Source organism: Silene latifolia, chromosome 2 (assembly GCF_048544455.1).
Source record: "Silene latifolia isolate original U9 population chromosome 2, ASM4854445v1, whole genome shotgun sequence".
NCBI classification, from domain to species: domain Eukaryota; kingdom Viridiplantae; phylum Streptophyta; class Magnoliopsida; order Caryophyllales; family Caryophyllaceae; genus Silene; species Silene latifolia.
Genome location: NC_133527.1, coordinates 195,410,194 through 195,432,062, shown reverse-complemented (window position 1 = coordinate 195,432,062; position 21,869 = coordinate 195,410,194). Strand labels below are relative to the sequence as shown.

Genomic DNA, 21,869 nt, shown 5'->3' with positions numbered 1-21,869 from the left:
TTGAGTCACACACGTTTGTTTATTTATATTGTCATCATACATGCAACATGCGGTATATGATGTTATACAACAAGGGAAATAACAAAAACAACGCGTATTATTCTTATCGTGATCCCTTAGAACACATGTTGAAAAAAAACGAAAAGAAAATATGTAATAGATAGTTTGATTGATTTGGAATGGTGACGAGCTCAGTTAAGCGGAAGAGAGGTGATGACTCAAGTCCTTAAGAACACCAACTCCAAAATCGAGGAGGTAATTGGGTTCGGGTGCATCTTCATCGATCTTTTCATATTCCAAACTAAATACCATTACGCAAGACTTGTTGTCATTCCCTTTCGGAATTGCTTGGCCATGGACTTTCAGTGACTTGTAATGTTTCATCATTTCCCCGTCAATCACACTGCGAGTGATTACCATATTCTCCTCATCAACCGCGTCGAGCCTATCAATAAAATATGTTGGCTGATTCTCCCCTGTATCAATATAAATCATTTTAGATTAATAAAAATCGACAAAAAACATAATTTCAATACGGTGACATTAAAAAGACGTAAAATGGTTTAAGTACGTATGACGTACCCATGTTCAAGTCCCATTTGCGGGTACTACCCACACTGAGCCAGTCACCTTGGTGTGCTTTAATACCGGGAATTTTGTCGGAGCAAAGCTCGGGGATATCGGGTTGTTTAGCTCTCAGCATTTCAAATATTTTCTCAGCTGAACAATTCAACTCAATTTTCTCCTCCATTTTATGCATTTTAGCCATCTTGCTTAAAATTTCACTTGTAATAATAATTTACTGTTTATTTGATTGAATTTGGTAAAGGTTCAGTATTCGGCCCAGTAATTTATAGGAGAAGATAATGGGCCAGACCACCACTTCAGGAAATTGACCTGACCCACTTGTTTTGGGAATATATGCCTTAAATTATTGGGCTTATTTTGTACGCTTGCTATACTGACCATTTTGTATATACGCTTGTACTTCTCCATCACTTTTACAACTTTGTGGGAAGGGAATATGATACAACAATAAATCTCCCTTATGATGGGTAAATCCGTCACAAGCTTATTATGACAGGTCAAGTATTTTCACTTGTGTAGATAAGACAAATCTAGGAAATCACAAAGTGTTTGTCTTTAACTACTCATGTGGGAATTTGTGATGATCCTATTTTCACAAATTTTTCAGTAAGTGATTATATATTTGATGTACTACCTGCAGTTTTATAGTTTTTGAGCATTATAATAAAGTTTTTATGTTTTATTTTAAAAATTATGAGTTTTATTATAAAGTTTCTGACTTCATTCACTAAAACATTAAACTCAAAAAATTACCATAAAACTAAAAAAATTACATACAAACTTAGTTAAATTATTGGGCTTATTTTGTATGCTTGCTATACACTAGCTATATACCTCTCTCATTCTGTCACCTTTATGACTTTATGGCTACCGAGTTCGATATCTATCTTAAAATTAAAATGAGTTAAATAACATTGTCCCACCTGCACAAATAGGACAAGTTCGTTGTTGAGATATAGACATTCTGCTTTTGTCTTATTTATTTTAATTGTCTCGTTTTAAATTTAAGATGAATACTCCTGATTTAAACCAGAATTTGTGTTGTTAAAATGTATAAGATCAGAGGAGTTTAGAGATTCTCTAGGTTATATCCTAACGGTAAAGGGTCTCAACTTAAAAGCAGAGAGTGATAAAGCGGGTTCATTCTATAAGCGATCATGAAAGAGTTAAAACTTATAAACGTAAACATGGATACATTTTAAATCGATTTTGGAGTAATAAACGTAAACAACTAAACATATGATCGTTAGATTAATTAAATAATGGGTTTGATTGGAAACAAATTGAGAAGTTTATTAGTAAGCGAATTGGGACTACATGTCTATGATGGATTGATGGTCTACCACCTTTGTCCGATAAGAAAATAACCTCTAACAAGAATATACTCTGTAAAAGGTAAATAAATAATTGAGACGAAGAGATAAGACAAATTAACAAGGTATTACCAAAGTAATGTTCATCATGAGAATTGAGAATAGTGTATGAAAAACAATTATATTATAATTTTCTTTTAATGCAATAATGCATTGATTGAAATTATTTTATATCATCTATTAAGTATTTATAAATTGTTCTTTCGGCCATCGATCATTTACTTTTACAATAATCGGAGATCCTTATTTTTATATAGTCCGTAATTAAAACACACATTTAATTATTTCATAAATTTTTTTCATCATACACACGGGTTGTCTTACAATAAGAGAGATAACAAGAACGACAATTTTTTTTAAAAAAAGGACGGAATATATTACACAACATTCGTTTGCTAGGTAAGTTAACGTACATATAGTAAAAGACGCATGAACAATAGTACGATTAAAATCAGGATGACCGACGATGATACGTCCCTCATTCTTAAACAGAAGAGAGGTGATTACCCAATTCTTTGAACACACCAACACCAAAATTGAAAAACTCCTTAGGTTCGGGTGCATTTTCATTGATCTTCTCATATTCCATAACGAATTTCAAAACACAAGACTTGTCATCGTACCCCTTAGGAATTACTTGTGCGTGCATAAGTACGGTTTTACAATAACACATCATTTCCCCTTCGATCACACTACGGGTCAACTTTAAATTCTTCTCATCAAGTGCCTCAAGCCTATCTATGAGGTAGGTTGACTTTTCACCTGTTTCATTTCACGAGTTTTGAATTGACCACGATAAAACCTTAGTTCCAAAATAATTATATTGTCGTATTATAAAAAGAGAAGTGAGAGTTTCGAAAATAAAAAGGTAAAAAAATGTAAAATGCAATACCTATGATAAAGTCCCATTTACGGGTACTACCCACAGTGCACCAGTCGCCTTGACGTGCTTGAATATTAGGAACTTTGTGAGATAAAACCTCGGTCACGTCATGTTTTTCGACCTTTAGCATGTCAAATATTTTTTGAGCTGAACAATTCATCTCAATTTTCTCTTCAAACTTGTAGACTTTAGACATTTTACCGGAATACTAATACTAATACTAATACTAATACTAATATGCGAAGATATACTATTTATGTGATTGATGAAGTACTTAAGAACTCAATTTTCTGCCTGCAATTTATAAGAAATTAGCATGCACTATTATACAATAAAGAAAAATGACCTGACCTAACCCGAGCCACTAATTTGTGAAATATGCCCAACATAAATAAATTATTTGGCTTGTTTCGTACGCTTCATATAAAACCATTTTCTCTTCTTCTTTTCTCCTAATAGAATCAGATACAATGTTATTATTGTCCAATGTTTGTTTATCTTTCTGTTTCTTATGGAATAGTGGGTTTTGCGTCTTTTAATTTAGAGTTGTCAATCGAATCACTTGAAATAGTTTTGAGTTACGTCAAGAGTCGGGGTCATATCGGAGCATGGGATATATAATATATTAGGGTAAAAATAGAGTATGTTATGATAAGAATTTGCGGTTAAAAATAGAGTATATTATTAGTAAAAAAATAAAATAATTACTTTCATGTCTTCTTACAATTTTAATTTTATTATCAGAATACAAATGAAACATGAAAAATAAATGAATTATCAATTTAAAATATTAAAATAATATATTAAAAAAAAGTAAAAAACTATTTATACCGTGCATATTTACACGGGATCTATTCTAGTTGTACAATAATCACACAACTTGGTAGTGATTAGTGAATGTTTCTAAACGGGTTGATATATCTTAAAATGCATAATAGGAGTCCGGGAGACTAGGACTCTAGTTTATATACTTTACGTATATAAGCATAAAGAGGGTTTCATTCTATAAGCGAGGATGAAAATGTTAAAATTTATTCCCTTCACATAAGCGATGAAAAAGTTAAAATTTACTCCCTTTATCTTGGTCATTTATTCATAAAAAATAAGATGACGTCATCCGATGGTACTCAATTTCAGTACCACATAGAGTATTTTTGTAAATTAAACAATATTTTTAACATTTTCAAAGATTTAGTCAAATCATTTGATGAAGGGCAAAATTGGAAGACTACTTTCATATCTTAATGATGTAGGTTTGTTTAACGAAGTCTCGCTTGACGCCACCCGCTGCCAAGTTCATCTCCAGTGTACCGATGGCTTCTGCGGCTGTCTAACACCCGTTTTGGTTCCATCATTTATCGACAATGGTGTAAATTGTATAATACTCTTAGTTTATATGGAGTACGACAATGGTGTAAATTGTATAATACTCTTAGTTTATACGGAGTACTCCTAGTAGATTTTTTTTAGGAAATTATTTGCTTGTGATTTACCATGTATCACGGCTAGTGTATCAATTAGGGTAGATTTATGATATATTCTCTATAGAAACATGCAAAACATACCCAGCTATGTAAACATGCTCATCTTGCTAATGGAGAAAGAAATTTGACTTTTATGCCCTTCACTATTCGTGCGCATAAAATCTACTTTTTTATTTTTTGTATTATTTTAATATTTTAATTAGAGTGGCACCGAGATTGTATACCATCTGATGACGCCCTATCACAATCCTTTTTTTTAATCTAAATGATTATCTGACCCTAACAAATAATTACCCTTTAATATTAAACAGTTTCAAATGCGTGAGACTCGTGGCCTAATGTTGAATTAGTGTAACACTGTAACACAATTATATAAGCGACTTACAAGTATATAAAAAGGATTGAGTAAAGAAAAATTACTACGTATGCGGTAAAAATTGATTAACTATGGGGATCAATGTTGCTCTTCTCAATATTATCATCTTCTTACCATTTATCTTTGTTTCTCCATCTGTAAGTCATATTTTAACTTCTTTATTTAATTTTTGCTTTGTGATCTCTTTTTCAAGGCCATCCACCATTCATTGTTCCTAAGATACCTAAAAAGAATTGTAAGATGAATTATTTTCATGTTTTGATTTTAACCCTATTCAAAGTTTGGAATAATTAATGATTTTATTTGGATTATCGAGTTAACTATTTTGTGCAATGTTGGTTCACTATTAGATAAGTCCGATTATAATCAATTTTATGGAACTCTGAATCTGTGATATATGAGGTGAGTCGTTACTCTAAGTCTCTAAACATGAAAAAGTAATAGGTAAAATTCTGTCTCCACCACTATATAATAAGGTGGGAGCATGTACAATATGACTATGTAGTATTATAACCGTATGAAGTAAATTATGACTATAATAGTAGGTCATAAACAAGACAGTTTACATGCGATACTGATTCAAATTTTATAGATTACTAGTATAGATTCCGCGCGAATGCGCGTTATTTTAGATTGAAAAATTAAAGAAAATAATAATAAAACTGATATTTATGCCAATTTGAAATTTAATTGTAAATTTATTATTATTAATATTTTGTATTTGTATTTACGGTGGGGAAAGGGAAAGTTCAGTATAATCCAGATGTAAATATAATATAATGAAAGCCCAATTACAGATATAATATAATAAAAGCCAAATTATAATCAAATTTATTTAGGCGGGAAATTTTTGGAAAAGTCTTATTCTTTTAGTATAAGGGGAATGATCTATCATACATTTACTTAGTTAGATCACACCAATTTTTACCACTAAATCTGTAACAAAATGTATATTCGATTTGATTTATTTGATTTAATAAATTTGGATGTAAATAAAGGTGGCTAGAGAAGAGTACAACTGTGTGTACAACATATACGTGAAAACCGGATCAATCATGAAAGCAGGAACAGACTCAAAAATTACACTAGAACTCTTTTCTAAAGATAGCAACGGTGTACGGATCAGTGACATTGAGAGTTGGGGTGGGCTTATGGGCCTTAACTACGACTACTTCGAGCGAGACAACTTGGACATCTTTAGCGGTCGAGGCCCATGCCTTGATGAGCCCGTCTGCGCCATTAAGCTTATTTCTGATGGGTCCGGCCCACACCATGGCTGGTACTGTGACTATGTCGAAATCGCCACCACTGGTTCACACTTGGGTTGTGCCCTGGAGAAGTTTGAGGTTCAGCAATGGCTCGCGTCTGACGCCCCGCCGTATGAGCTTACGGCAGTTAGGAATAATTGTCCTTATGACGACCTTCATAGTAAAGATATTATTCAAGTTGTATCCCAAGCTTGAAACTTGCTAGGTTACTTTCGAATTATTTGATATGACTATGAAGTCTTAGTTACGAGTTAAGACTGAATAATGAGTGTACACGTTATTTACGTTGTGCTTTGTAACTTATGTATTTGTGGAGTAATAATTTGTAGTTTAATTAATAAGGGTTTTAGTTAATGAAATATTACATGACTCATAATGTCAGTTAGCTCGATTGAAAATGCTATGTTTTATAAACACAGTTTGGAGGCGATTTTAAATCATTGGGATACGATAGATCAAACGGAATCAATTTCAATTTAGCATCAAACTCAATCGATTATGCATTTTGTTGGCTTGTAGATGAAGAACTCAATAGATGATAAACGAGGTAGATGAAGAACACAATACGATAATAAAGAAATGTAATCATGGATGAAGATAATTCAATGTAAATTAATTTACTATGAAATCGATTATTTTGGTGTAAAATAATAAATTTTAGTTTAGTCATAGTTTTATTTTAGTTACATGAATAGATGGTAACTTAAAAAGATATATAATTACATACCTATTCCTCAAACTTGGCGCAAAAACGAAAATAAATATTTTATTTTTTCATTTTTCATTTCTTTAATTATGGTGGCGCCGAGATTCAATGTATGTCATCGGTTGACGCCCTACCGCCATCCTTTTATTTTTAGGTGTTTGTTCATTTATTTATCTCTATATATATTAAGAATATTTTTCAAGGGTAATTGAATCATCAACATAAACTATAGTTTATTTTTCACTCAGTAATAATACCCACACATAATTGAGACGGAGAGATGACAAAGTATTACCAAATAATGTACGTAGTATTATCATGAGAAATGAGAATAGTGTATAATTTTCTTTAAATGCAATAATGCATGGATTAAAAAAATCGTCCATCGATCATATACTTTTACGAAATAAAATCGTCCATCGATCATTTGTATCTTTTACTTCTAGACCATTAACATTACATGCATATAGGTTTTATCTACTCTGTAATTAAAACACACAATAATTTATTTCATGTATTTTTTTTTCCATCTACACGCGGTTTGTATTACAATAAGAGCGATAACAAGAACGACAATAAAAATATACGGATTATACAACATTCGTTCACAAGGTCCGTTAACATACACATACTCGATCCGTGTATAGTAAAAGAAGTATGAACAAGAACAAGTTCGATATCATTCTTAAACAGAAGAAAGGTGATTACCCAACTCTTTGAACACACCAACCCCAAAATTGAAAAACTCTTTAGGTTCGGGTGCATCTTCATTGATCTTCTCATATTCCATACTAAATTTCAAAACGCAAGATTTGCCATCGTTCCCCTTAGGAATTACGTGTACCTGCATGAGTACAATCTTACAGTAATCCATCATTTCCCCTTTGAGAACACTTCGAGTTAACGTCAAATTCTTCTCATCAAGTGCGTCAAGCCTGTCGATGAGGTAGGTTGACCTCTCACCTGTTACATTGCATGATTTTTAATTGACCGTGATAAAACCTTAGTACCAAAATATAATTATATATATACTCGACAACTTCGAAAAAAAACAAGTAAAATGCAATACCTATGATAAAGTCCCATTTACGGGTACTACCCACAGTGCACCAGTTACCCTGACGTGCTTGAATACCAGGAACTTTATCGGAGCAAACCTTGATAATGTCATGTTTTTCAACTTTCTGCATATCGAATATTTTTTGAGCTGAACAATTCAGCTCTATTTTCTCCTCAATTTTGTGCATTTTAGCCATTTTGCCTAAATTTTCGCTTGTAATATATAATATTACTCCCTCCTATTCACTAACATATTACACAGTAGAATGTAGGAATTACAGAGCAGTTTGGCAAATTTGAGGAGATTCTGGAGCCAGGATGTCACTTTGTTCCTTGGTTTCTAGGCAGGTCAGCAGTCGGAACTCTTTCTTTGCGCGTCCAGCAACTTGATGTTCGCTGCCAGACCAAAACTAAGGTTCTTACTATCTATACTCGATGAATACTTGTACTTTTGTTAAATATCTTGTTCTCATACATTGAAATTTTACGTCTGTCTGGTCTTGTATTCAGGATAATGTTTTTGCGACTGTCGTGGTATCAATTCAGTATCAGCCACTGAGAGAGCGAGCAAAGAATGCATTTTATTCCATTGGCGGCTGTAAATATCTGATTAAGAACCATGTTTCCGATGGTACAAATAATTTTCATTATCGGCATCCAGTACTGTCATGTGTTTCTCGTCCCTTTATATCTTTGGTATGGTTGTTTTGGGCAGTCGTTCGATCAACTCTCCCTAGGTACAAGCTTGATGCTGCATTCGAGCACAAGGATAAAATCGCCAAAACTATAGAATGCAAGGCCGGAAAGGTAGGTGTCGCTTAACTAACTACTTCATTTGAGTTTTTGCTAATTTGAAATCGATTCAGTGATTCAACTGTAAAATATATAGGCTACATCAGCTTACGGATATTAAATTGTCAAAGCGCTTATAGTCGACGTTGAACCTGATGCCAGTGTCAAGAAAGCCATGAATGAAATAAATGCAGGTAAATAAATCAGAAATTATGTTTAGTTTTATTTACTCTAATGCAGGGGCGTAGCCAGAAACGAAATTTACAATATTAGAATTTTAGTGAAACTGATGCTATAACTGATTCTGAAATTCAGCCACAAGAATGAGGGCAGCAGCAAACGACAAGGCAGAAGCAGAGAAGATAGTACAAATAAAGAAAGCAGAGGGAGAGGCAGAGGCCAAGTACCTACATGGGCTCGGAATAGCTAGGCAACGCCAAGCGATAGTGGACGGGCTGAGGGACAGTGTGCTCAACTTCTCGGATCATGTCCCGGGGACGACTTCTAAGGATATCATGGACATGGTCTTGATAACTCAGTACTTTGATACCATAAAAGACATTGGTGCATCAACCAAGTCAACCTCTATTTTCATCACTTAATTCGTCTAAGTTTATTTTTTTTTTTTCAAAAACTACCTTGTATTTATGGGTATTTGTAAAAAGAATATTTTATATTATTTTTCTTGTTTTTAACTACCTTTGTTTTCTTTAATCTTGCTTAGGCCTGATTTTGGAAAGTCATAATGTACTTATGCTTAACTTTAGTACATGTTCATAGCTATTATTGAAATGTGAAAACATAAATTTTGCTTACATGAAATTAAATTGTGGTTTGGACGCAGTTGATTATTGTTGGTAGACGTAGACAGAGTTATGTGGGATAGGTTAATGTCGCTAATTCAACCAAATCTCGCCATTGTTTCAGTATAGCTAGTTTTTGACCAAAAAAAGGAGAAACAAAGGTAGTGTAAAACAAGAAAAATAATATAAGACAGTTTTTTTAAAAATAACCCTAAACTAAATTAGACGATGTTACATTTTTAGCTTTTTTTTCTAATGGATTTTAAGTATTATAGAGTACAAAGCCCATTAACGAGTCCAAAATAAAAGATCTCCGTCAGAGAAATTTATTCTAGGTTTTGTAAAGTTATACAACTAACTATAGAAAAAGTCGTCGATGGTGAATATTCCGGTCTACACAAAAAGGAAACATTGTTATCTTTCAATGGCTTTGAGAACTACAGAGTACGGCTGTAGGGGTGGTGCTTATGATTGGGCTGAACTGCCTTGTGACATTATAGTATCTATCTTCGAGCATCTAGACGAATACCTTGTTGATATACGTCGGGCTGCTTCGGTTTGCGTAGCCTGGCATCGTGCCGGGTCTTTTCTTAATTCCAAGGAGCCTTCCATCATCAATATTCCTAACTGTGTGTGTCGAGACCTCAAGTGTAATGATTCTGAATTGAGGCCAAATTTGCTTTATTTTTTCATCTCCCCGGCAGCCTCAAATCGGCCCAAAACTCGGGCTTGGCTGATTCGTGTGGAGGAGAATGGAACGAATAAATGGTTACTTCATCCACGCTCGTATTTGGAATATAATTTTAATCTTCTTGACGAACATAAGATATTGGGTGTGGCTACACTCCATATCCTCGACATCGGAAACAAATCTTATATCCGTATTCGTAAAGTTATTTCAGTTTCAGATTTGGGAATGTTCTTAATATTGTTTGGTAATAGAAAACTAGGTTTTTGGTCAAAAGATAGTCAATGGAGTTATATAAAGACCCGTAATTACAGGTTTGAAGATATTATATATCTTCAAAATGAATTTTACGCAATCGACACAATTGGTAAGCTTGTGATAATTAATCCGACTACACTCGATGTTGTTGAAGTCGCTTCTCCTCCCAAGGGAATCGAATATGATGTTAAAACCATGTTTTTGTATCTAGTGTGCTCGGACGGGTACTTGTATTTAGTACATACAAATTTCTATAGAAGTCACCTAAGTACGGAGCCAAACGATGTCGGAGTTTTGATGTTCGACAAGCAAAGCCGTGGGTGGGTAAGAGTCGAAAACTTAGGGAACAAAGTGTTTTTCATAACGGAGTATTGTACGTTTTCTGTTACTGCCAAACAACTAGGATGGAGTCGAGGGAGTTTGATTTGCTTTATGTGTGATGATTTTGTTAAAGCTCATATCTTCAAAGTCGAAGGTAACGTCTGTCGGGAAGAAAAGGACTTGCAGTCGGAAATCAAGGTTGATTTTGGTCGTCCACCAAAATGGATTCGCCGTATGCTGTTACCTTCGAGCGAAAAGAGAAAATCTCGAAAAAGCAAACGAAATTCCGCATCTATTATCTAAGAAAGACTCGAGTCAATGAAATAGAAGCAAAATGGTTCATTAAATACCTACGAGTATTATTCTTCACTAAAAACTTTGGAGAGACGATATCTCATTGCTTATTGAGACTATTTGAGAGACACTTGTTTTCGTATTGCTTTTTGTACTTTTTCGTACCATTTTATTATTAGTCGTGATTAAAATATTTCTTTTATTTAGTACAGATTTTCATAACAATTGTACCTATTTTATTTGTAGCCATTTTTATTAGTACCTTATTTTATGATATACGCATCTATTTTATTACTTTTTGTCCCATTTTTCAATTAGTTTTTTTTCTTTTTTTGGGGGGGTGGGGGGTGGGGGTAAGCTTTTATTGATGCACGAAACAAGCGATTACAAGCTAAAAATTAGTTTTGAAACATAAGAAAAAATACAAGCAAATTGAGAGCTAGACTATTGCTTGAATCCAATCTTTATCAACTTGGGACATACAGACAAGAGGGAGAGATTTGATCTTTATCATCACTTGTCCTTTAATATCTTGCACAACCTTTTCAGGTCTAAGAATCAGGTTATAGATTCTAGACCTATTCTTTTGCATCCAAATGCTATAATGAGCATTCATGAATGCACACAAAGCAACATTTTTTTTGATGGGAGTCCAATGCCTCTGCTGCACCCATTTCAGGATGTTACGAGAAGGAACCTGCAGCTGAAGGAACTGAGCAACACTTGCAACAAACCTCTTACTGTACTGACATTTCTGAATACGATGAGAGTGAGTCTTAGAATGTAATCCACACAGAATGCACAAATCATCTGAACTAATGCCAAGCTCAAATAATCGTTGTTTAACCATTAAGGTATTCCTGGCCAGTGGCCACCATCCAGGCAATGAACCTATGTTTAGAAATACAGAACTGATTCCATACATAATTATGCCATGGCACAGTTGAATATTTCTTCCTCAACCAATTATAGCCATCCTTAACCTTGTAACCCTTACCAATCCAATCCTCATCTCTAAAACCAACCTGCATTTTGTCCCTGACAGTGCAGAGTTTTTTCTAAAACCAACCTGCATTTTGTCCCTGACAGTGCAGAGTTTTTTCCAATACCAGCTAACTGTGGTAGGAGGTGTGTAAACAGACCAGGGAAAAAGCTGTAAGTATACCTGACTCACCCACTTAACCCATAAGGTATCAGGCTTAGTGTAGATCCATCACACTAACTTCACAATGGCCTCAGCATTCCAGGCATTGCTATCTCTTATACCCAGCCCCCCTTCATTCTTAGGACAACAAACATTCTCCTAAGCAACAGGTGGGGCTCTCAGGCATTCAGGATTGCCATCCCATAAGAAATTCCTGCAAATATTGTCCACATTTTTGAGTACTCTTTGGGAATTAAGAAGATATTGGCCCAATAAGTATACAAAGAGGTGAGTACAGATTGGATTAGGACCAATCTTCCAGTATAAGACTGTTTCCTATTACCAAACCTATGATTCTCTTAACAACTTTATCAATAAGAGCTTGGAAATCCTTTTTATTCAGTCTGCCAGCAGTGATAGGAACCCCGAGGTATTTGAAGGGGAGTGTACCCTCACTGAAGCCAGAGATGCGCAGGATATCCTTTTTAACACTGTTTTTCACCCCATTAAAATAAATGTTTGACTTGGTGGAATTCATCTGCAACCCAGTGCCCCAGTGGCTTTAGAAAATGTGGCAATAAATTTTTCAATTAATTTGTATTTATGTCTCAATAAGTTTATTAAGGTTCCGGAGGAGGCCTATTAATTCTTAATCCCAATTTCATTATGGTGGCCATCTGATGAGAAGAGAGCTTTTCATGAGTCACTTGTGTTAGTTGAGTAATTACAAGAAATGTGGTTAAACTCTCTTAAAATGGATATAATCATCACAAGATTTAAACGGGTTCAATAATACTCTATTTAGATTAGTAAATACAAAGTATTTAGATTAAACAAGCTTTTTTTTTAAATGGCTCAAATCCGTATGACTATGAGAATGGTTTTCTCATGTCCTTTTGAAAGAAGCACTATAACTCTATGTAGGGGTGTAACCGAGCCGAGCCGAGCCGAGCTCGAGCTTACCTATGATCGAGCTCGGCTCATATTGTAAAAATCGAGTTCGAGCCCGAACCCGAGCTCCTGAAATCAAGGCTCTGGATCGGCTCATATAATATTTTACGAGCCCGAACCCGAGCCTGAGCTTTGTTTGCGTACCATTTTTTCGAGCATTATTTTAATTATAATGTAATTTTTGATTTAAAAATTCAAATTCAAACGAGAATATTATCTTTTTGTTAGCTTATAATAACAATTATTATGTAATTTTATCTTATAAACTAATATTTTAATTTATTTATTTTAAAATTGATACAATTTAAGTAAATATATTGAAAAACATTTAAGTAATTTTAAAAATAACGAGCTTAAACGAGCTCCCGAGCCGAGCCTTAGTGTGCTCGAGCTCGGCTCGGTTTGGGCTCAGCTTAGTTCGAGCCCGAGCTCGAGCTTAGTTTGACCGATCTCGAGCCGAGCTTTGACCGAACCGATCCCGAGGGCTTGTCGAGCAGGCTCAGTTCATTTACAGCCCTAACTCTAAGACATTATATTTAGATTAGTAAATACAAAGTATTCATTCTTCCGCTCTTTTCGGAAGGGAGGAAATTAAATACAACCTTTTTAAACTCGTTGAAATTTTCTTGGCAGGATCGAACGTCGTAGTTTTTCGAACGGAAAAACATCGGTCAAATTTTTTGCTTAATATTTTTAATATCACACCGTTATACGAACGGGTCGATATGGGTTTTGGGTCTGGTTCAGGTAAAAAATCGGGTCGATCAACATCTCTTTTCTATCATTTTTTAAAAACTTCTTTTATATCGTAATTCATACCATTTATATGTTTTTTCTCCTCTTGCTTGTCTTAGTCAACTTAATTTTCACCAGTCTCGCCATCACCACCTCGTCGTCATCATCATCATCATCATCATCATCATTACTCTCACTAACTCGCTAAGTACGACACTAAGACTCAAATAAAAGGACAATGATGATTTGACATTTGATCCGAGGTGATGAGGTGGCGCTGAAGTGGAGTGTGTTTACACATAATACGATGAAAGTGATAGTGTAGGACACACTTCGAAGTGATGACGTAGCACGTAATCGAGGTGATGTTGTGGCAATGCTAACATGGAATGCGGTTCGATATAACACGGTGAAAGCAATTGTGGGGCACACACTTCAAGGTGATGACATGACATGTCGCCTGAATTGATGACATAATAGTGTTGACGTAGAATACAGATCGACGTAATATGGTGAAAGTAACGGTGTGACACACAATTTGATGTGATGACGTGTTATATGGTTCAAGGTGATGAGCATTCTCTATATATACATATCTTTCCTTAAAATTTTATAAGTCGATATTTATTTGACATTATCAATTTTAAGGAAGATATATATGGCCTTGACCCAACGGTCAACCCCTTGCGGGTCGAGTTTCGATCCGCTATTTACGGGTCAAAACGGGATCGAGTATTTTTTGGGTTCGGGTTGAAAAAACCGGGTTATTTACGGGTCAGGTTACGGTCGATTTTCGGATCGGGTCAGATTTTGACAGGTCTACTTACCATTGATTGATTACCGATGGGAGCTCTGAATTTGATGGATAAAGGTTACGGTTTTTAGAGAGAGGAGAGGGAGAGTGAATAATAGGTATTTAGTAAACAATTTTGCTTCTATTTCACGGACTCGAGTCTTTTCTTAGCTAAACTCGATATATAATTAATAATTTCATGTATTTTTGGACTCTAGACTGGGATGGAGGAAATAATTACATATTGTCCCTATACACAAAAACTCAAATGAAGTTGTACGATTACCTACTTAGCTTTAATTTCCGAGTTTCCGGCCTCCTTTCTACTGCTTTTTCACGATATTATCGTTCTGGTCAGTGGCAGAGCCAGGATTTTAAGGCAGCAGGGGCGAAAATTTTCAGCGGGGACAAAAAGGAAATATTATAAAGGGGTCGCGAAAAAATTCGAAATTTTCAAACTTCAACGGAGGGGACCGCCCCTACTTGCTCTACCTCGCTCCACCACTAATTCTGGTTGAATGTAGCATAGGGCAAATCCAATTTGGAGGAGGACCAAATTCAACCATGATATCGGAATGCAATAAGTCCTCTTGTTTCCAACAGACGTTACCTTCGACTTTATAGACGATAGGAGCATTACCGAAATCCGGGCCATTATGAAAATCTTTACACATAAAGCAAATGAAACTCCCTTCACTCCATCCTAGTTGTTTTGCAGTAACAGAAAACGTAGCATACTTTGTTACGAAAAACAGTTTGTTCCCTAAATTTTCGACTCTTACCCACACACGGTTTTGCTTGTCGAACATCAAAACTCCGACATCCTTTGGCTCGCCAATTATTTCAGGACTACATTCCCTCTCAAGTATTGGTCTAAACTCAATCCAGGATTGGCTTCTCTTCCCGAGTGTATATCTTCCCCACCATGCTTCGCCACCCACAAAACCTCTATATACTAAATACAAGAACCCGTCCGAGCACACTAGATACATGATTTTAACATCATATTCGATTCCCTTGGATGGAGACGCGACTTCAACAAGATCGAGTGTTGTAGGATTAATCATCACAAGCCTACCAATTGTATCGATTGCATACAATTGACCTCCAAGATTTATAATATCATCAAACTCGTAATTACGGGTGTCTATATAACTCCACTGACTATCTACGGACGACATAGCTAGTTTTCCTTTTTCACCAAACAATACTAAGAACCGTTTTCCCAAATCGGACATTGGAATAACTTTACGCACATAACTTAGGTTGAAATAAGAGAAACCTCTCATAAAACGGTTTTCGATGTCGGTGACATAATGTAGGGTATGGAGCTTAGCCACACCCAAGATCTTAAATTCGTCTAGAAAATTAAAATTATATTCCATACGCGAAGGTATGACTAGTTGATCATTCTCCAAAGAGGGTGGACGAAGTAACCATCTATTTGTTCCAATCTCTTGGACACGAATCATCCAAACCCGAGTTTGGGTCGTATTTGAGACCGGTGAGATGAAAAAATAGTACGAACTTTGGGTCAAGACAGGATCATAGTTAATTTTAGGACACAATGACAAAAATCCATTGATTTTATTTTCCCGGGTGCAAATAGAAGGAAGTTTGATTAAGGTATCCTTCTTGGAGTTAAGGAGAGACCCGGCACGACGCCATGCTACGCAAACCGAAGAAGCTCGACGTATATCAACAAGGTAATCATCTAGATGCTCGAAGATAGATACTATAATGTCACAAGGTAGATCAGCCCAACTCAAAGCCATCAGAACAAAACAATGTTTCACTTTTGTGTAAACCGGGATATCCAACGTCGACAACTAGAACAAAACAACGTGGAATACTGAAACCACGGCTGCTTCCTCTATTGGTATTAGACGTATATTAGTATAACTTTACAAAACCTAAAATTTTGTTGGGAGGCATCTTTACTTTTGGATCCTTTAATGGGCTTAATTTTCTATGAGATTTGTATGACTATTAGTAGCTACAAGTAACCCATTTATAAGATCGCCTTGTATAGAAAAGACCCGTACGTAAAAAAAGTTAAAATAAACTTTATTTCTATCAATCATGTAAGCAAACGACTGGGACGGTCTAATTAAGTAATTACTTTATAATATTTATCTATTAATGTATACTATTTTTTTGACAATCTAATATTTTATATCAATTTTTTTTTAGACGCTCGAGAAATCTATCAAAAAATTTGAAAATCTCATCCGCTGGGGACAAGCGCCCCGTTACACCAAAAAAATTGAGTTTTTTTTATTACTCCGTATATAAATTTTTGTGTAATTCTAATAATTTACGTGTAAACGGTTATTTTCCTAAAAAGAAACAGAACATTATGTGTCCACAATTGCTTTCATCATATCACGTCGATGGAGTATTATATCAGGAGCTGCAAGAAGTACCAAGATTAAGAATTTCATCAATAAAGTTTACTTCGAAAATCAACTATATGTACCGTTTCTTCTGTTACTTGGGTTTCTAGTAGTTTTGGGGTTGCTAATGCCCTTTTGTTTGCAACCTATGCATTCCGTATTAGTTTTTATTTATAAAAGTTCATCGTTGTAAAAAAAAAAAAAAAAAAAAAAAAAATCGGCAACCCTAAAGTACAAAGGTAATGTTGCGTGATATTTCCTTCGTTTCAATAAGTTGTTTACATTGATTAATTGGTTGAAACGGAGTACGTTTTTTCTTTTTACTTGTGATCTTACGGTATATTGTATATAAGACGATTTTTCATAACTAAGTATGCTAGCTTTTGTGTTACTGCTAAACAACTAGGATTGAGTCAAGGGAGTTTTGTTTGCTTTACGTGTAAAGATTTTGGTTATGTACCGGATTTTGGTAAGGTTCCTATTATCTACAAAGTCAAAGGTAACGTCTGTCGGAAACAAGAGGACTTCCATTCGTATATCACTATTGATTTTGGTCGTCCTCCAAAATGGATTCGCCTTATGGTACCATTCGAGTAAAGAGAGAAAATCGCGAAAAAGCAAAAGAAAGAAGGGCCGGAAAGGCAAGTAGGTAACCGTACAACTGATGAAGGCGCTCATTATCGAGACGCTTAATGGCAACCGACCCAGTCTGGCATTCGCAATTGCCGTATTTGCAAGCGAATGGCGGTTCATGAACAACGATCAAATCCCAAAAAGACTTGAGTTTGCCGTAATAAGTAGTAACATCCATTCCTTTCACTTGTTTACAATTGTTGAGTTGTGTCTTGAGAGAATGAATACGGGTACCATCAACAACAGCGAATTGCGACTCCAAATCGGACCATAAAACAGAGGCACCCTCGACATAAGAGATGGTGTCGAGTAATGACGATCAATCGTGTTCCGAATCCATTGAACTAACGTACAATGAACAACTTCCCAGTGTTCAAGATAAAAGTCGTCAGTGGGCTTTGTAATGGAGCCATCAACGAAACCGTATTTGCGCCGTGGTTTTAGCGACATTCGCATTGAATTTCGCCAGTCGTCATAATTATCGCGACGGAGAATAACATTAGAAATTTTAGCCTCTGGTACATCATGAGAACCGAGGTAGTATGAGGAGGTGTGATCAAGTTTTGGTTTTTCAAAGGGAACAACTTCTCCAGCCATGGTGACTGTTTCGAAAAATGGTTTTTTTTTTTTTTTTAGGTTTCGGTAACCTGAGCTGGATACCATGTTAAGACGATTGAAAGGGAATAGTGTGTGTGTTAGAATAGCATAGTAATCATCGTCTCGGAAATTGGCTGATACATTGAACCTTCTAATCTAAATACAATGAATAACAGGAGTTAAGTCTAAGATAAGGACTCGAACTATGATCTTTTTTACAGTTAAGGACTCGAACTATGAGAGTTTACAGTTAAGGGACTATTTTTAACACCGTCAAAGATTTTCTTCAAAAGCTAATACTCCCTCCCAGTCACTATATTGTTCCCATTTGATATGGGCACAATACTTAAGGAAAAGTATTAAAATAGGAGTAAAAGAGTTGTGTGGGGTTGGTGATAGAGGAGAGAGATGAATTATTAGTAGTTAAATAAAGAATTGTGGGACCAAAACATAAAGGAAAATAATAAAATAGGAGTAAAAGAGTTGTGTGGGGTTTGGTGATAGGAGAGAGAATAATCTGTTTCGGGAAAGAGGGAACATTATAGTGACTGGGAGGGAGTATTTCCTTAAAAGATACGTGGGACCCATACTAAAGTTTACTTCTTTATTTTAATTTTTAATTTTTAATTGTTAATAAAAGCTTAAAATTAATAAAAGCTTAAAATCAAATAATTTTATAACCGAGTATGGTAATTTTTATTGACTGATCTGTTACTATAGTATTATATTTTCATGTTTGCATTAATTTTGTTAAATCTTGGTCGAAGAGGAAATCGAGGTTTTTGTTGGGAAATTAACGTCATTCTCTCGCATGAAACGAAATTAACGTCATTCTCTCAGGAGACTTACTGAAGTAAGTAAAGGGTAAAAGTAAAGAACTACAAGCAATAATAAGACGAGACGGTATTTAGGGTCAAAATTAGGGCAAAATAAACTCAATAGCCAAATTGACCGAAAACTCCCCTATAATAATAACGGTTTCGAGAGCGGAAATAAATTAGACTTGATAATAAGATTTCTTAATGTTAATTTAATTAAAAAAAATCAGGTTTACGATATTTTACTAATTAAAACTCATAAGCGTTCTATTTAAAATTGTATTGGCAACATTCATGATTACGGTATCATTAGTGCATTGTATAAAAAAATTGCCGAAAAGAAATAACTACATACTTCGTTAATGCAACCAATAAATAAAGCTGCTCCAATTTCCATCTTTATTTTTTCCAAAAGGAGTTTTAATTTTTTTTATCTGGTTAAACATTCAAAAACTCAATTTTCATCATCATCGTTAATTAACGATCGTTACTCGACTCAACGAAGCTTACATACACATAAAAAATAAGAGTAAATATAGATGAGTTAATCAAAATCGGGCAACACTAAATGTGATCATGGAGTTGTAGAAACTAACAATTGCATTTAATGTGGCCCCGCATGTTTCCCCTGATATGAAGCTTTTGTTGAAGAATCATTAACGCCGTGAAGTCTAGTCCCTTAACGGTAAACTCTCATAGTTCGGTCCCTTAACCGTAAAAAAGATCACAGTTCGGGTCCTTATCTTAGAGGTTAACTCTGAATAATAGCATAGTAATCATCGTCTCGGAAATTGGCCAAAGACCAACCAAAGACTCTCAGATATCCGTTAATCCCAACAAAAACTTTATAAATACCGTGCATACATTGTACGGGATCTATACTAGTTTTGTTACTAATAGAGTACTAAGCCCATTAACAGGTCCAAAATAAAAGATCTCCTGCATAGATATTTATTCTAGGTTTTGTAAAGTTATACATCTAACGACCCAAGATGTGTGAGTCTAGTGGAATTCCAGGGTAACCTCAAAGCCTCCTAAGGAGGAATTGCGAGGTCCTGGGTTCGATTCTCTAGATGAACACTTTCCTGGGGACCTGACGCCCGGAGAGGGAATAATCCCCGCGGGAAAGAACTCACATGGTACAGGCGCCTAGCGGGGTGGGGTCTCAGATCCGGGAGGATCCAACCTCCTCGTCATCAAAAAAAAAAAAAAAAAAAAAAAAAAAAAAAAAAAAAAAAAAAAGTTATACATCTAACGACCATAGAAGAAGCCGTTGTCGACGGTGAATATCCCGGTCTACACAAAAAGGAAACATTGTTATCTTTCAATGTCTTTGAGAAGTACGGAGTACGGCTCTAGCGATGGTGCTTATGATTGGGCTGAACTGCCTTGTGACATTATAGTATCTATCTTCGAACATCTAGACGAATACCTTGTCGATCTACGTCGGGCTGTTTCGGTTTGCGTAGCGTGGCGTCGTGCTGGGTCTCTTCTTAATTCCAAGAAGCCTTCCATCATCAAAATTCCTTTCATATGCGGCTGCGGTACACGCATCACTAACTGTGTATGTCGAGACCGCAACTATAATAATTCTGAATTGAGGCCAAATTTGTTTTATTTTTTCATCTCCCCGGCAGCCCCAAATCGGCCCAAAACTCGGGTTTGGCTGATTCGTGTGGAGGAGAATGGAACGAATAAATGGTTACTTGATCCATCCTCGAATTTAGAGTATAATTTTAATCTTCTCGACGAACATAAGATATTGGGTGTGGCTACACTCCATATCGTCAACATCAAAAACAAATATTATATCCATATTCGTAAAGTTATTTCAGTTTCAGATTTGGGAATGTTCTTAATATTGTTTGGTGATGGAAAACTAGCTTTGTGGTCAGAAGATGGTCAATGGAGTTATATAGAGACCGGTAATTACAAGTTTGAAGATATTATATATCTTCGAGATGAATTGTACGCAATCGACAGAATTCGTAGGCTTGTGATAATTAATCCGACTACACTCGATCTTGTTGAAGTCGCTTCTCCACCCAAGGGAATCGAATATGATGTTAAAGTCATGTATCTAGTGTGCTCGGACGGGTTCTTGTATTTAGTATATACGAATTTCTATAGAAGTCACCTAAGTACGGAGCCAAAGGATGTCGGAGTTTTGATGTTCGACAAGCAAAGCCGTGCGTGGGTAAGAGTCGAAAACTTAGGGAACAAACTGTTTTTCATAACTAAGTATGCTACCTTTTCGGTTACTGCCAAACAACTAGGATGGAGTCGAGGGAGTTTGATTTGCTTTATGTGTGATTATTTTTTTAAGGCTCTTATCTACAAAGTCGAAGGTAACGTCTGTCGAGAAGAAAAGGACTTGCAGTCGGAAATCAAGGTTGATTTTGGTCGTCCACCAAAATGGATTCGCCGTATGCTGTTACCTTCGAGCGAAAAGAGAAAATCTCGAAAAAGCAAAAGAAATTCCGCATCTATTATCTAAGAAAGACTCGAGTCAATGAAATAGAAGCAAAATGGTTCACTAAATACCTACGAGTATTATTCTTCACTCAAAACTTTGGACTCTTGCGACGCTTTTTAAACCTCTATTGCGACTACATTCGATCTTGTTGAAGTCGCGTCTCCTCCCAAGGGAATCGAATATGGTGTTAAAATCATGTATCTAGTGTGCTCGGACGGGTTCTTGTATTTAGTATATAAAGGTTTTGTTGGTGGCGAAGCTTGGTGGGGGAAATATGGAGTTGGGAAGAGAAACCGATCATGGTATGAGTTTAGACCCGTACTAGTGAGGAATTGTAGTCCTGAAATAATTGGCGAGCCAAAGGACGTCGGAGTTTTGATGTTCGACAAGCAAACCCGGGCGTGGGTAAGAGTCGAAAACATTGGGGACAAAG

General features: G+C 35.6%; 5 protein-coding genes and 1 pseudogene across 5 annotated transcripts; 4 read left to right on the top strand and 2 right to left on the bottom strand.

Moving 5' to 3' along the window:
* Nucleotides 1–825, bottom strand: LOC141632471 (MLP-like protein 43). Its single transcript, XM_074445020.1, has 2 exons — nt 583–825; nt 1–476 (listed from the first exon to the last, which is right to left on the bottom strand). Exons 1-2 carry the CDS (start codon nt 767–769, stop codon nt 196–198), a joined length of 468 nt encoding a protein of 155 aa, XP_074301121.1. The 5' UTR covers nt 770–825; the 3' UTR covers nt 1–195.
* Nucleotides 826–2,445: 1,620 nt separating this feature from the next.
* LOC141641919 (MLP-like protein 43) lies at nt 2,446–3,040 on the bottom strand. Its single transcript, XM_074450561.1, has 2 exons — nt 2,854–3,040; nt 2,446–2,723 (listed from the first exon to the last, which is right to left on the bottom strand). The coding sequence occupies exons 1-2, from the start codon at nt 3,038–3,040 to the stop codon at nt 2,446–2,448; spliced, it is 465 nt and encodes a 154-aa protein (XP_074306662.1).
* A 1,668-nt stretch (nt 3,041–4,708) lies between these two features.
* Nucleotides 4,709–6,370, top strand: LOC141644191 (PLAT domain-containing protein 3-like). Its single transcript, XM_074453662.1, has 2 exons — nt 4,709–4,841; nt 5,703–6,370. The coding sequence occupies exons 1-2, from the start codon at nt 4,776–4,778 to the stop codon at nt 6,165–6,167; spliced, it is 531 nt and encodes a 176-aa protein (XP_074309763.1). The 5' UTR covers nt 4,709–4,775; the 3' UTR covers nt 6,168–6,370.
* Nucleotides 6,371–6,767: 397 nt separating this feature from the next.
* Nucleotides 6,768–9,131, top strand: LOC141641918 (hypersensitive-induced response protein-like protein 2; annotated as a pseudogene).
* A 577-nt stretch (nt 9,132–9,708) lies between these two features.
* LOC141641917 (putative F-box/kelch-repeat protein At5g24040) lies at nt 9,709–10,902 on the top strand. The gene has a single exon (XM_074450560.1). It carries the CDS (start codon nt 9,709–9,711, stop codon nt 10,900–10,902), a length of 1,194 nt encoding a protein of 397 aa, XP_074306661.1.
* A 9,385-nt stretch (nt 10,903–20,287) lies between these two features.
* LOC141641916 (F-box protein SKIP23-like) lies at nt 20,288–21,457 on the top strand. Its single transcript, XM_074450559.1, has one exon. The coding sequence runs from the start codon at nt 20,288–20,290 to the stop codon at nt 21,455–21,457; it is 1,170 nt and encodes a 389-aa protein (XP_074306660.1).
* Nucleotides 21,458–21,869: the final 412 nt, after the last annotated feature.

Coding starts and splice junctions, on each gene's coding strand:
- LOC141641916 (XM_074450559.1), top strand. CDS start 20,288: ATGTCTTTGAGAAGTACGGAGTACGGCTCTAGCGATGGTGCTTATGAT.
- LOC141632471 (XM_074445020.1), bottom strand. CDS start 769: ATGGCTAAAATGCATAAAATGGAGGAGAAAATTGAGTTGAATTGTTCA. Junction 477..582: donor CAAATGGGACTTGAACATGG/GTACGTCATACG, acceptor ATATTGATACAG/GGGAGAATCAGCCAACATAT.
- LOC141641917 (XM_074450560.1), top strand. CDS start 9,709: ATGGTGAATATTCCGGTCTACACAAAAAGGAAACATTGTTATCTTTCA.
- LOC141641919 (XM_074450561.1), bottom strand. CDS start 3,040: ATGTCTAAAGTCTACAAGTTTGAAGAGAAAATTGAGATGAATTGTTCA. Junction 2,724..2,853: donor TAAATGGGACTTTATCATAG/GTATTGCATTTT, acceptor GAAATGAAACAG/GTGAAAAGTCAACCTACCTC.
- LOC141644191 (XM_074453662.1), top strand. CDS start 4,776: ATGGGGATCAATGTTGCTCTTCTCAATATTATCATCTTCTTACCATTT. Junction 4,842..5,702: donor TTATCTTTGTTTCTCCATCT/GTAAGTCATATT, acceptor ATGTAAATAAAG/GTGGCTAGAGAAGAGTACAA.